We start from the raw sequence: 13,377 nt of genomic DNA on the forward strand, positions 1-13,377 counted from the left end.
GCCTCTATCCACTGTGCGGCGTGTATCCTCAAATACAAACCTGAGAAAAGTCGGCGTTATATACTCTGATTGGCATCGATAGAGGCATCAGCGATTTCCTTCGGATTCCACGACATAATACTGCAAGAGTCCATCACCTACAACACGCTTAAATATCGATCCTCGAACTGCCCCTGCGTGAATATGTTCATTTTTCTGTAGAACACTCGAAAACCGAAAGCGACGACGATTCGCGATGCAGTCTGGCAATTTGGCTGCACATTCCGCTAACATGCGAGCCTTGTTGGGCGAAATTTACCGGCATTCCTCTGCCATATCACCGCAAGGAGCAAACACGCACATCCGCGCATGATGGGCTTGCACTGCATTTAGCCCTACCCTATTTATTACTCCTTTATACCCTTCATATTTTCTCATGACGAGGTAACTTTCGCTCCTATAAACCTTTTGTTGGTTTCGGAATGGGTGCTCTCCTTAAAAAATTGCACGCTTCGGCTAGCGTTTCTTTTGCACAATGACGTCATTGCTGATAGAGAAAAGAGAAACGATTTTTAAGAATCTATGGAGGCCCCATTTGGTTTACATTACGATTAAGGGAGATTTAAAAAGTCCTGATGGTGGCATCATAAAATGAATAATTTTTGCCCATCTCGAGTCAGCGGTATCACTTTGGAAATGATCTCTGAAACTTGAAAGGGATTAAGTTTATTTGTGACTATGAAGTATAAACAATACAAAATAGAAAGGAAAATGAATTTGCGGGTTTTGTAAATTTTAAGGCACATTCAGCACCTACTTTGAAATCCTTTGAATCCTAATTTTTATGATGTTTCACTCGAAATCTGGATTACAAAGAAACTATCATGCCCTGGTCCTTAGACATTATGAGCGATGTAGCATTAGCTCCTAGGGGGGTGATATTTTGGAAAAAATACTGCGAAAAGTCTCCTATTTGGCCATCCTCAGAGAAAAAATGTTCCTGCACAACATGCAGCAGCAAAACTTCACGTTGAATCAACCAAGGACCTCTCTTCGGAGAGACAGGTTGATTCTTGGAAGTATTGGGAATGCTGGAATGATACCGTTGGAAATACGAAGATTCCTCGATGTTTCAAAGGGGAAATGCCTGTCGTGGCGGACTATTTAATAAGATTTCCTGTTGATTCAACAAAAAATTACTCTCATTATTTGATATCTCCCTTCATTTGAACGTATGGTGTGTCTTTTTCTTCGTTTTCAGGACGAAGGAACGTAACTCAATTCCGAGGTTGCAAAATCGACTCAATTAAATTTCTTACACGAATGTACCTGCACAATTTTTGTTGAAAATGTGTCCGATTCTTGCATGAGATCCAAGGAAAAATCAGTAGGAATTTCCAATTGGAACTTTCCAAAATTCTTCTGGTTAAAGTGCAGTTTTCGCAGGGAAATTTGGCACCGTTGAATTAGAGTTACGTTCTTTCGTGAGAGAAACGACGATTCGTCCCTGGTTCATACTGCCGTGCTAAGGAAGAACGCCGTATGAGCCTTCAGACGTTGCCAAGTTTCTTCTGATAAAAACCTAATTTACTGGGAAAACTGCCGATATTATTTTCCAAAATTTTCAGAGAATTTTGTACGCAATTCAATCTAAAATATCTGAAAATTTCAAGGAAAATCCTGCATGAATGTTGTCAAAATACATGTTTTCTCAAGGGAAATTTGGCAACTCTTGAAGGTTCATACGGCGTTCTTCCTTAGCACGGCAGCATACGACCGAACTCTCTTCCTCCGCGCACGCAGCGCTGGAGAAAAAAAAAGGGCGAAATCATAACAAATTTAGGGGTTGGAAATTGCTCGATCGCGTCGCACCACTTCTGGAGAGAGGCGTTTACTCGTTTTTTTTCCCTGCTCCGGCTCATCCCCCATTTTTTCACCCCCCCCCCGCCGCTGCAGTCGCGCGCGATGCACGAGCGAGCGCACCCGGAGCGAAAACAAGGGATGAGCACATAAGGGAATCAATTGACTTTGCGAAAAGCTCGTGGGTTTTTCAAGACGCCCTCCCCCCTCGATTTTCCCGTCCCCCCGGCCCCCGGCGGATTATTTGTTTTCCCGGCGTTTTTCCAGGGCGCCGGGCCCCCCCGTTTCCCGAACTGGCGACGCACATGAATAAACATTATCAATTTGCCTCCGCGGCAGCTCCCAATTCCGACCTGATGCTCCGCGCCCGGCAGGAATTCATCGCCCCTTCATAAATATAGAAAACTACGCGCCGAGCCGCCGAGCGTTGCGGGTTGCGTCGCGCCGCCGTGCGTGAAAACTTCGCCCTCGGGAGATTTTTCTCTTGCCGCCTCCGCTCGCTCTCCACTCGCGCGTTCTACTCGCGCGTTTGTCTCGCACTTTCACTTCCGAACGCCGGGGAGCGAGGCGGGAATTGATCCTACGTCGTTGTGCCCTTTTTTCACGGCGTTCCAGGTGGCCCCGTGTGATAAAGACGCTATTCGAGGGCTAACAAACAATACCACTTAACTGACGATTTTGGCAAAATTGAGTCAGTGACTTTGTCGCATTTTACAGTATAAAATACGCAAGCTTATGATTTTAGTTGGTTCCAATTTTGTAGTAGAGCGCGTCAATGACGCTGTAACGTATGAAAAAATTGCAAATCTAACCTTGAAATTACAAATATGGCGAAGAATTTTTTTTCATTTTGCACATATTATTCGTTAAGCGTCGCTTTGCCGCTTGTCGTGGACTTAGGGTCGTCGTATTCAAAATCGTTCCTTTGCCAGTTCATTATTCCTTTATTTCCTTTTTCCTTAGGAGGTCGTATACGATTTACATTGCGGTTAAGGTACGTTTAAGGACTTTTACCGATACCAGTAGGATTTTGGTAATAAGACCCCAAGTTTTTTTCTATAAGAGTAGATCAGGAAAATTCGGAAGGGAGGGCAAAATTTGGAATTCCCGCTCATTAAAAATGGCGGAAATTTCAAATTTAGCGGAAATTGGGCTAATCGGGAAATAATAAATCTTGGTCTGTTAGGAGAGGGGGGGGGGGGGAGGAGTAAATAGAAAGTACGCTCCTACGCTCCTTTGCTACAGGCTATCCAGAAGTTACGAAACGCGCTCTGTTCCGTTCGTTCCGTTTCGATTCAGGTTTGGTGTGAAATTTGAAATAAATGCCAATTTTTGCATTCGATTCTTGTTGAGCCAATCGCTCCAGGCTAGAGAAAGATTTGACAAATGAGAGTCGGGTTGAAAATCTTTTCATTTTTCCGTCGAGGCGGACCTGAGAGAATAGCCCCCTAGTATAATCATAATATATCGAGCAGGGCAAATTAGAGGATCCAGCTCAAAATAGCCCAAAATCCCTTATCCCAAGTTTTATCTAGGAGTCGAGGGAACATGTCCGAGGTTTTATGCTCGTCCCCGTTTTGATTAAGTTTAATGAGCCTTCCGGTCCCGGCTCGAAAGTTTGGAAGTTCATTACTGATACGGAGCACCCCGACCGAAGCGGCGACCCCCCAAAAAAGAGCGAACGGTGCGAAAGGGAAGCCGCCGCTGCAATCCATGAGCATGAACGCTATCCACACTGTTGCCGAACCGGCCTAAAAATTCGATTTTCCGCGAAATCGCAATAGACCACTAGACAAGGTACGAATCTAAGCATTCTGAAACATGTTTCTTAACCAGAACTTCACGCAGAGCACGATTCGCGCAACGAAAACTAATGAAACCAACTCCAAACGAGGATATTAACGTTTTTATTTCACATTGGTTACGAGGAATTTGAACTGCCCGCTCATAAGAAACTCAAAGTTCTACGTGAGTCAAATCGCGCACTACAACGGTTTCAACAAGCTTCTCAATCGAGTAATGTTCATTTCCCACCATATGTTGTTCAAACTATAAGCAATTTGCTACAGCTGAGCCAAAGCGTCAAGATTGAGGTTGCCAGATTTTTATATCGCAGAGACTGTCATGATAACGTTCAGCGCACGATGTGAATCACGCAGAGCATTGAGTTTTCATGAGCGCGTGGTTTGAATTCACACATCAAGAATCATTAAATATCTTTGGAAGGAGTTGATTTCGGTAAATTTTGTTGTGCGCGTTGTATTTTACGTAAAATTTTAGGTAAGAAACATGTATCAGAATGCTGAAATTCGTACCTTGTCTAGTGGTCCATTGTCGCGAGTTGGCAACATGGGGCTTGGTCCATTTGAATGTATGTAAAACAATCGAAATGTATCGACGCAGAGGGGCTCTCACCTTGAGTCGACCATTTGAAATTGGTGACATGGTGGACAGGCAGGGCTACCGACATTCATGAGACTTGGCAGGGCCGCCGGAAACGCTTTTTGTCGAACTTTCTTGCCGGGCAAAAACAAATACGGGTTCCTCGCAAATCGGTCTACGCTCAGCGGAAAGGGATTAACTTCCCAGGCTCGACTATAAAAACGCATATGCGCAAGGATAAATTAATGTCACGCACGTTGTTTCTAAAATGAGTCGAAAAAGATAGTTTCTTTTTCAGGAGTGAAGTCTAAATCGGTCTAGTGAACGTGTCCCTCCAACCCCCCCCCCCCCCCCCAATCGCGACAAACGGTGGCGCTCACCTTTGCCTTTCGAATGTTCCGATTCTCCCCAGCAAACAAATCGAACAGAGTTTGTCAGGAAGGAACTAAGTGCGTGGACGGGTTCATAGAGGCACCTGAATGCAAAGGAAAATCAATGTTGGATGCGTCGTTTCTGAAATAAGCCGGGGAAGTTCCGCTAAATTCGGTGCGGTTCGCGTCGGCTTGAATTTCGCCGATCGGCGACTTGGAATCCAAATTTGCTCGGGTTAAACCGCAGCGACCAATCGGCACGAATTTTCGAATTTTGGATGCGGGCTGAGAGGTTTGTCATTCGGCGTGCCACTAAGGCTGCTTGTAGGAGCCGCTTTTGCCTATTCGATCAATTGAAGGCGAATGTGACCGGAACGTGATCATGGGAAGTGTTCTAACGATCTCGTGAATGAGGAAAGCGATATCTGGATTCACCAGAGAAACAGAGCAGCCAACAGCGATGTGTGATTTACTCAGGATTTTTGTTGACGGTTTTGTGCGCACTATCTGATCTAGGAGAAGGGTTTTTTTATTGAAATGCGCTCTGGGTAATACATTTAAACCAAAAAGGCAGAAAGGTCATTTATAATTTTCAGGAAGTTTTCAATCTTAAGTCTCTCGAAAAATGCGTCACTCTACATCTCTTTATCCACATCGAAAAAATAAAGTTTTTTTTCGGGTAAGGAGAGTGCTTTGCGTCACCCAAATTAAAGATAGTTGGATGAGATTGAACACTTAACAACACTTGAATGACACTCCAGTGGGTCTTTTGTTGATTGCTAAAAACTCATTGCACAATTGTGTGAATTTTAAAGAAAAGTTTCAAACTTTCATAACCAACACAAAATCTTGTACCAATGCTTGACAAAGCTCTACGATTTTTTGTTTGTGAAAGTTATAAAACCTCCCTTGAAATTCAGACAATTTTGTTAGACACAAACAAAATAATACTGGGAATGTTACTCATGTATTGTTAAGTGCTTTTAGACTATCCAATCTATATTCTATACTATTTAATAATTATGTAATCAACAGTAAACATAAATAAAAAAGTAAAAAAAAATAGTAACATAATGGTTAGAGATCTCCTTCTTTTTATTTTTAGTTTAAACTATCGTTCGATGATACCGGAAGTATTCGTCAATTTATTCGTTCTTGCAATTTTGACAGAACTAAATTTTTGTGAGAGAATCGATACCCTGTTCGTTTGTTGGTATGTTTGACGTGTGTGCACACTTTATTTTCATCGTCAATGTAGCTCAAAAGTGAATGATCTCCTGATCTCTGAGTATTACGCTCAGATGAAAATTTTCCTCGTGACATTATGAGGGTCGAGAGCAGCTCATATTTACCTTTAAAAAAGGGCAAAAAGACCGAGCCAGTGCAATCAACACGCAGTTAAACAAATGAGAAATTACTGAGAGGAAGCAAGTCCATTTTTCAGATGAGCCCCAGAACACAAGTATTTCTATGTAGCCCAGAGCTCGTCTGAAAATTTGACACGCTCCCTCAGAGAAAGAACTCTTTAAAATGAGCCATGCTATGCGTTTATTGCGCTCGAACGTTTCAACCAAGTTAACGCGTTTAAAATTTCAGCGCAATAAACGTGGAGCAAACAGCTCATTTTGTCGGACTGTCATTCCCAATTAGCATCGCCACGTCCAAATATCATACCAACACTGTTAATTTTGCAGCTCTAGCGTTCATGGGGCAAAACTCGGCGGGTCGCCGTCTGTTTTTAATGTGAGGATCGAGGTGAACAGAGTGAGGTTGACCTTCATTTAGAAATAAATGTAAATGAACAAATTGTTGATTACTTTTTGCAGGAATTCGTACCGCAGGGATGAAACATTCCCTAAAAATCCTTGTCAACCTGGATATAATAATTCCCTTATAACTTTCGGTTTTTCAAGTTGCTTGATACCTCGATCGCACCGTGCTTAGTGAAAACGATGTATACTCATTCGAATATCGCCAATGCACTACCCAGCTCGGAGTGTGCACTGTTCCAAAATGGTATACAGTGGGGTAGGTTTGAACTAAGACACCAAGGAAATACGATTTTTCAACGACTCGAGCGCGCACTGTGCTCTGCGCGCAATGCACGAAGTATCCTGCAGACTTGAAAGGCGCTACTATGCGCCGGGCTGCTGCACCGTGCCGTATGCGCAATGCATGAAGTATCCTGCGGTCTTGTAAGGAGCCACTAAGCGTTCCGCGCCGGCCGCACTGTGTTTGACGCGATTACTCGAACTTGCGGCGTCAGCGATTTTTAACTATTAATGACGGTATTTTTGATGCAATTTAAGTATATTTTCCCTCGAAATTTTCAGATATTTTAGATCAAACTGCCCACATAATTGTCTGAAAATTTGGGAGAATAATATTCAGAATTTGCCTAGTATGTTCGGTTCTTATCGGAGAACATTTGGCAACGTCTGAAGGATCATACGGCGTTCTTTCTTAGCACGGCAGAATACGCCTGCTGAAAATCTCCCTTGGCTGGGAGGAAACACCATGCAAGAGTACTCACTTTCTTGTGATCGCGGAACTTCAACCAGCCGTCGACGATGGTCTGATCAGGACTCCCAGGAACCTCGGTTATCAAATCCACTGATTCCGATTCGTTCTCCGACTCGGAATACGAGTCTCCCTTCCCGATACTCCTGGCCGGGGAGTTGCACACACTGTTAGACATGTTTCGATCACTTCACTCCACGATAATTCACACAAAATTCACACAATTCTCGCGCGAATTCCAAGCGATTCCGCGAGAGCGCACTTCACACCGAAAGTTGGAAATTTCCGAAAATGATCAAACTGTGTTTGTAATTACAAGAAAATTATTGAATTTCAGAAATTTTCACACGATTGTTCCTCGTTTTCACCAAAACAAATTTCGCGTAAAGTTGGTCACCTTGAAGTTATTTGGATGTAATTATAAGTGGCAGTAATTTTTAATGAGTTAATATCTAACGAAATCTAGCTTAATGCTCATAGAGAGAACCAGCAAATTCGAGCCCGATTTTAAGAGTTTGTTTACTTAAGTTTTGAACGAATTTTTTTAAATTTAAAAAAACTTTTTCTCAAATTAGAAAAAGAGGGAAGAATATATGTACAATGAAGTTAAAAAAGATTAGTATATTTATTTAAAATTAAAGCTATATACTTTTAGAAATAGCCTATTTTGACAAGACAAAATGAACACCGTTTAAGATGATTGTTTAAAAAACCAATTGAAATTTGACCAAAAATGTTACGATGATAAAAAATAAAAAGGTTCAAAATCAATGATATTGACAATCAGATACTTTCTTCCTTCACGGGTAACCAACTTCAAATCGAAAGATACGCGAACGAATTTCCGGAGTCATCCCTGCAGAGTATCACAGAGCCCGCCTGGCCACAGAAACGTTGATTTTCACAGCTCCTGGTGAGCACAATTTTCCCACTGATTTATGTGTCAGCAGTCACTTGAAAATTATGCACCTGTCTCAATTTTCTTTCGCACTTGGGATGGAAGATTATCCTCTATTCTAACCGATTCCTTTCACCTTATCTTTCCTTTTCCGTTCGGTATATTCAACTTTTGAGATATCGACCGAAATTCAGCAGTAACTTCAAAATCAAGAACGCAAAATGTTTAGAAATTTGATCGAATTAATGTAACCGGGTATAAGAAAGAAATTCGCACGACGAAATCTGGTCAAAATCCACGTTGAAGGCTAAAAGTTTAAGAACACGTCAGTGGGGCTATGTGTTCCATCTTCGTCACATTTCATTGCACTCAGCGATTTTTTTATGCTCTACAATTATCCCTGTCAAGTTTAAGCATTAAGATGCAAAATTTTATGAATACGCCTCCAATTTAAGAAGGTGCAACACCGCTTATTTTTAGAATTTTACCATTGACACAAATATACGATTCGATTACTTCTTGACCTATACAATACGATACAAATTTAATTTTTTTCGCAAAAATTTTCAAAAACCTGTGAAATTTGGAAACACTTATTTTTCACAAAGTTATCCACAAAAATTTGCCAAGGGTCAATAATTGTTCTACGAGCTCGATTAGTCCCTGATTTTCATTGAAATTTAAAAGAAAAATATAAATCGATAATGATGATTATAAATTCAAAAACCTCCGAGGGCTGAAATAAAAAACCGACCACCGACGAATAAACCGGGGTTAAAGAGGCACGAAATCGATTCGGCCCCGAGGTCAAGTGTAACCGAGGCGCCGGCGGGGGGGGGGGGGGGGGTGGTCGTATCGGATCGCACAGATATCGGGTATCACGTCGGCGAGTCGCGAAATCCTCGAGGGATGCGGACTGACGGAGGCGCGTCGGTCCTTGCGGTGTCGGCGTCGCGGCGCGAGTGCGGGGCGCGTGCCGGCGTTTTCGGGGCGCCGGCGAGGGTGGCGCTCCGCGGCGGGGAAAGCGGGAACCAAACGCCGCCGCGCCGGCCGGAACCCGCGACTCCGCGGGGTCTAGGTCGCGGATCCGCGGTCCACGGTCACCGCCCAGGGGGCGGGGCGGGGGAGGTCGTCGCCCGCGTGACGTCACGGGGGATCGATGCACCCCGAACGGGAACCGGATCCGTGCGATTAATCGAGACTGCGTTTGGGAGGAAATGAGATGGACTGCATTTTGCAATTAGAAACCATAATTTCTGGCTCAATTTAGAAACGACATATGTACCAGTAGTACCCGATGAACATAGTTGTTTTTAAGGATGAGCTAGAAATTATAGTTCCTAATTGCAAAATGCGATCCAGATGTAAGAGGGGTCCGTCCATGAATTATTGGACTGCATTTTGCAATTTGGAACTATAAATTCTGGCTCTTCTGGAAAAACACTTATGTGCATAGGGAAACGAATGGCACATACACTAGAAAAAAAAAACAAAAAAAAACACATTGGATCTAGAGTCCAGACTTTTGAAAACATTGACAAGGAAAAATACTCTTGATTCAATCAGATTTAAGCTTAATTCAGAAGGAAATCCGCTCAAATTAAGAGGCTTGGTTCTTGATTCAAGCAAAAATCCGATGGAATCAAGAGTATTTTTTCTTGTCGATGTTTTTAAGAGACTGGACTCTAGATCCAATGTGTTTTTTTTTCCAGTGCACGTTGTTTTTAAACCGGGCTAGAATGTATAGTTCCAAATTGCAAAATGTAGTCCAATTTAGGTATAGATAGGTAAAAACGCAGATAATGGAAAACAAAAAATATTCCAAAAAGGAACCGATAAAAAATACACAAGGTGGTGATGCTAGCCACGATGACGTCACTGCACAGCATACGAAACGCATACTCAGTATAGAAGGAAAAAACTCGTAAGAGTACAATTTTCCTCTCTGGAGATGTGTTTTTTGGCGCAACGCTAGTTACGTCCAATCAGAAAACAACTGTAGTCTGACTACGCGCACTTGTTCTTCGTAATAAAAAAGAGTTAAAAATTAGTAAAATTTTATAAAAATGTAGTGCACTGAGAAATTGGAATGGATGAGGATCGGTATCTGAAAACGCATTGAACTATTTTTCGAAAATTCAAAAAAAAAAAAAAAAAAAAAAAAATCCTATCTTGCCTACAATATCCTATCTCTAGTACGAAATGAGTCGCAAATATAACCGGAGGATCGAAGCCTGCTTTTGCTGGATAACGCCTTTTTTCGCAGCACATGCTTGCGGATCATTTTTCCTTCCATTTCACTCAAAACAATGTGCATACTATCTATTAAGAGATAATATCGTGAAAATTCTAAGTATATACTCTTCTCAAAAGGGGCGTAAGCCGCCTGCCTATATTACGTTGCGTTCAAAAGAATATTGACGTCTCAGCTCGCAGAGACAAGTAGGAGGGAGGAGGTTTGACAGTACATTGAGTGCGTGACGCAAAACATCGAGGGTGCCAATTTATATTAAAAGCATGTAACTCATTGAGAAACTCAAACCTACTTTGTTTCAAAAATAAAACTGGAGCTGGCGTGGATAGAACCAGTGCCGCAGTCGGAGCGGTGCGCATTGCTGTGAACACTGTGAATGTCAGTGCGCCTTCATTTCGAGCATATGCAACACGCATGGTCGTCGCACACGAATAGTTGTATCAAGGCGTTATCTTTTATCAGTAGCTTTCTCGCGACTTTTCCTATCAAAAATATAGGGAGAAGAGCTTCTAATTTCTCAAACCCACCGCTCTAATAGCCGTCTGAGCCTAAATGCTGTATGATTTAAATGTGCTGAGTAGTGTAATTCTCTGTTTAAGAGAAAAATAAAATAAAAGGGGAAAAAAGTGAGATAAATTAAGCAACTTGAAATTCACTTAAGCTTGTTCCGACTAAATCCGTACATTTAATCCTCATAGTACTTTTTCAGATTCATCAGCGTCCCAGACGCCGTGGCAACATGAAGCTTGTTCCGACTAAATCCGTACATTTAATCCTTATAGTACTTTTTCAGATTCATCAGCGTCCCAGACGCCGTGGCAACATGATAATAGGAACATCGGAGGCGAGTCACAATCACGGGAGCTTGGTTAAGAGAACACTTTTGATTTAGAGGCGTTGATTTGTAGCGCGGGAGTGTTGTGAACAAGACGAGAAGAAGAACCGTGAACCTCGATGCCAAAACCCATCATCGGCTCCTAAAAGGGTCCCTTTCCTCCACCTCCCGGTGCAGAGACCCGACAACCCACGGGGAGGAGCCTTGATTATTTGGAGCTAATGGACGGAAGACGAGAGGAATTTCGCGCAAATCACTACCAGACCCCGCGGAGACTCACAGGCACGACGATTGGGGGGGGGGGGGGTGCTGGGGGGAGTGATCTTCAGAAAATAGCTGGGAAATAGCCCCGGCGAAATCACTCTTTTCATCCTTTTTAATAACTTCGTCCCTCCATGTTGCTAGATGTGGCTCCCGATGGTATTGGAAACGCGCCGGTATTCGAAAGTCTGGTTTTTCATAAACGTTTTTCGAATTTTCTTGAATACCGAAAAAAAAAAATTTTCGAGATATTATTTTGACTAAAAGCACCGTTTCTTGTCCATAAAATTTGTTTGATTTTTTGAAAAAATTAAATCCGCGCGGATGCAACTCAACATCAGTTTCTTTTAGTTAAAATATAGCGTCGTTTTGTTTTCGTTCAGTTTAAGTTAAAAAAAAAAAAAAAAAAAAAAAAAAAAAAAAAAAAAAAAAAAAAAAACTTTGTCAAAAGAACGTTTCTTCATCTCAAAAAAACTGACTTTAAGGTAATTCCGCACGGACTTAAAATAAAAGGCGCGGTGTCGTTCGGTCACGTTGGATGCGCTGTTGCCTTTGCGAGAAACAACTGTGTTTAAGTAAAAAATGTACTTTTAACCCGAAAAATAAAGAAGCTTGTTCAGAAATTACGTGCGCTCGTTGGCCACATGATTCACATGTGTTTTTTCGAAGCTCCACCTTAGCGTCCACCTTGGCTTAATGGATTTGCCTTAAGGCAAATTAGTATTTGGGATTCTCATGAATTAAATCAATCAATCGTTCAATAAAATCGTCTGATTTTGGCTTTTAAGGACGTAATGAAGCCTCAAGACCAGAACTTTAAAAAAGTATCAAGACTCGCAATTTTAGAGGATTTGTATGATTATCAAATACACCGTGTATGGTTTGGATATAACAGTCAAAATGTGTATTTTCTTTCATGAGCCTCCGTGAACATGCGTTTTATTTTAATTCAGAGCTCAACTTCAACCGTCCACTTGCCCAGATTTTGGTAAAAGAGGCAGCTCTGCTCAGAGCACCTCATTCCACTGGTTGTCTTCGTGCTGTTGTGGCAATAAACTTTCGACAGGTCTCTTACTGGAACTCCTCGACCCTAAGCCAAGGTTTCACAAACAACGCGAGACGCGAGATTGGGCGCGCGAAGTCAGCCGCAAGGGAGAGCCGCTCGACTGAGTCTGAGTGACAGTGTTTCATGAAACAGTAAAATCGTGAAATATTTCGTAAAATTTTAGAAATACGTGGAATATGTTGGGTTATGAACTTTATTCTGGATTTTCTGGAAAAATTATTGGAGGAGATTATGACAAAATTATCTGATCTGCTACAAGCTTTCAAAAGGGAGATACTTGCCAGATAACGTCACTTAGCGATGCACTTTCTCACTTTCAAATCTAAGTTTAAACTATTTCCCATTTCAGAAAATAAGTATAAAAAATACTGCAAAATCATGCTCTATATGAACTCTAAGATGAAGCAATAAAAATTTCCGTGTAAATCCACTACGGTCATTTTTGAAATACTGTCAATTTTTGAGCAGCTATCACTTTTACATAACTTGTCCTTTTTTTTTACAAATATGATGTATCTTTCTTCCTGGCTGAATCAGTCAGCTAGTGTTGGGCAAATTTTAAAGGAAAGTCAAAATCGAAAATTAGGGCATGTCTGTCCTCTCCAGTGACAGGGCTGAGTGGCAATTGGCAGTGGCGAGGCGTGAATAATCGATTATCGATATTTCCCCATTTGAAGCTGTGGTAAAGGATCGATTATTAAGGCGTCCGTTGTGAACACCCTGTTTATCGAGATCCTTTCACATAGATTTAAATGGCACAGCAATCGATTTATCGCAAAACTCTATGCTTTCCGGGGCTCATGTAGAAATAGAGATACGACCTTTTGTCGGAGGAAATACGAATCATAGTGCCGAATTCGCGCGACCAACTCCTCATCGCATGGTATCAGGGGAGGGATGGCTTCACCATCTGGCCAAGATTTTATGTCCGATACAGACAAACCAAAAGCC

The 13,377-nt window shown here is 41.9% G+C and overlaps 1 protein-coding gene across 11 annotated transcripts in view; it reads right to left on the reverse strand.

Annotated features, from left to right (window-relative positions):
• Nucleotides 1-13,377, reverse strand: part of LOC140224856 (uncharacterized) — a 514,095-nt gene that overhangs the window by 450,940 nt on the left and 49,778 nt on the right. For 2 of the 11 annotated variants that reach the window (XM_072301700.1, XM_072301701.1), the window contains exon 1: nt 7,126-8,847. The exons of 6 other annotated variants lie outside the window; for them this stretch is intronic. In XM_072301700.1, the coding sequence (XP_072157801.1) occupies nt 7,126-7,290 (165 nt within the window). In that variant the 5' untranslated portion in view covers nt 7,291-8,847. Of the gene's footprint in view, nt 1-7,125; nt 8,852-13,377 lie in introns of those variants that run through there. 3 more of the 11 variants (XM_072301690.1, XM_072301698.1, XM_072301697.1) reach the window with 3 other exon arrangements.

This window comes from Bemisia tabaci, chromosome 6, assembly GCF_918797505.1.
Source record: "Bemisia tabaci chromosome 6, PGI_BMITA_v3".
Lineage (NCBI taxonomy): Eukaryota > Metazoa > Arthropoda > Insecta > Hemiptera > Aleyrodidae > Bemisia > Bemisia tabaci.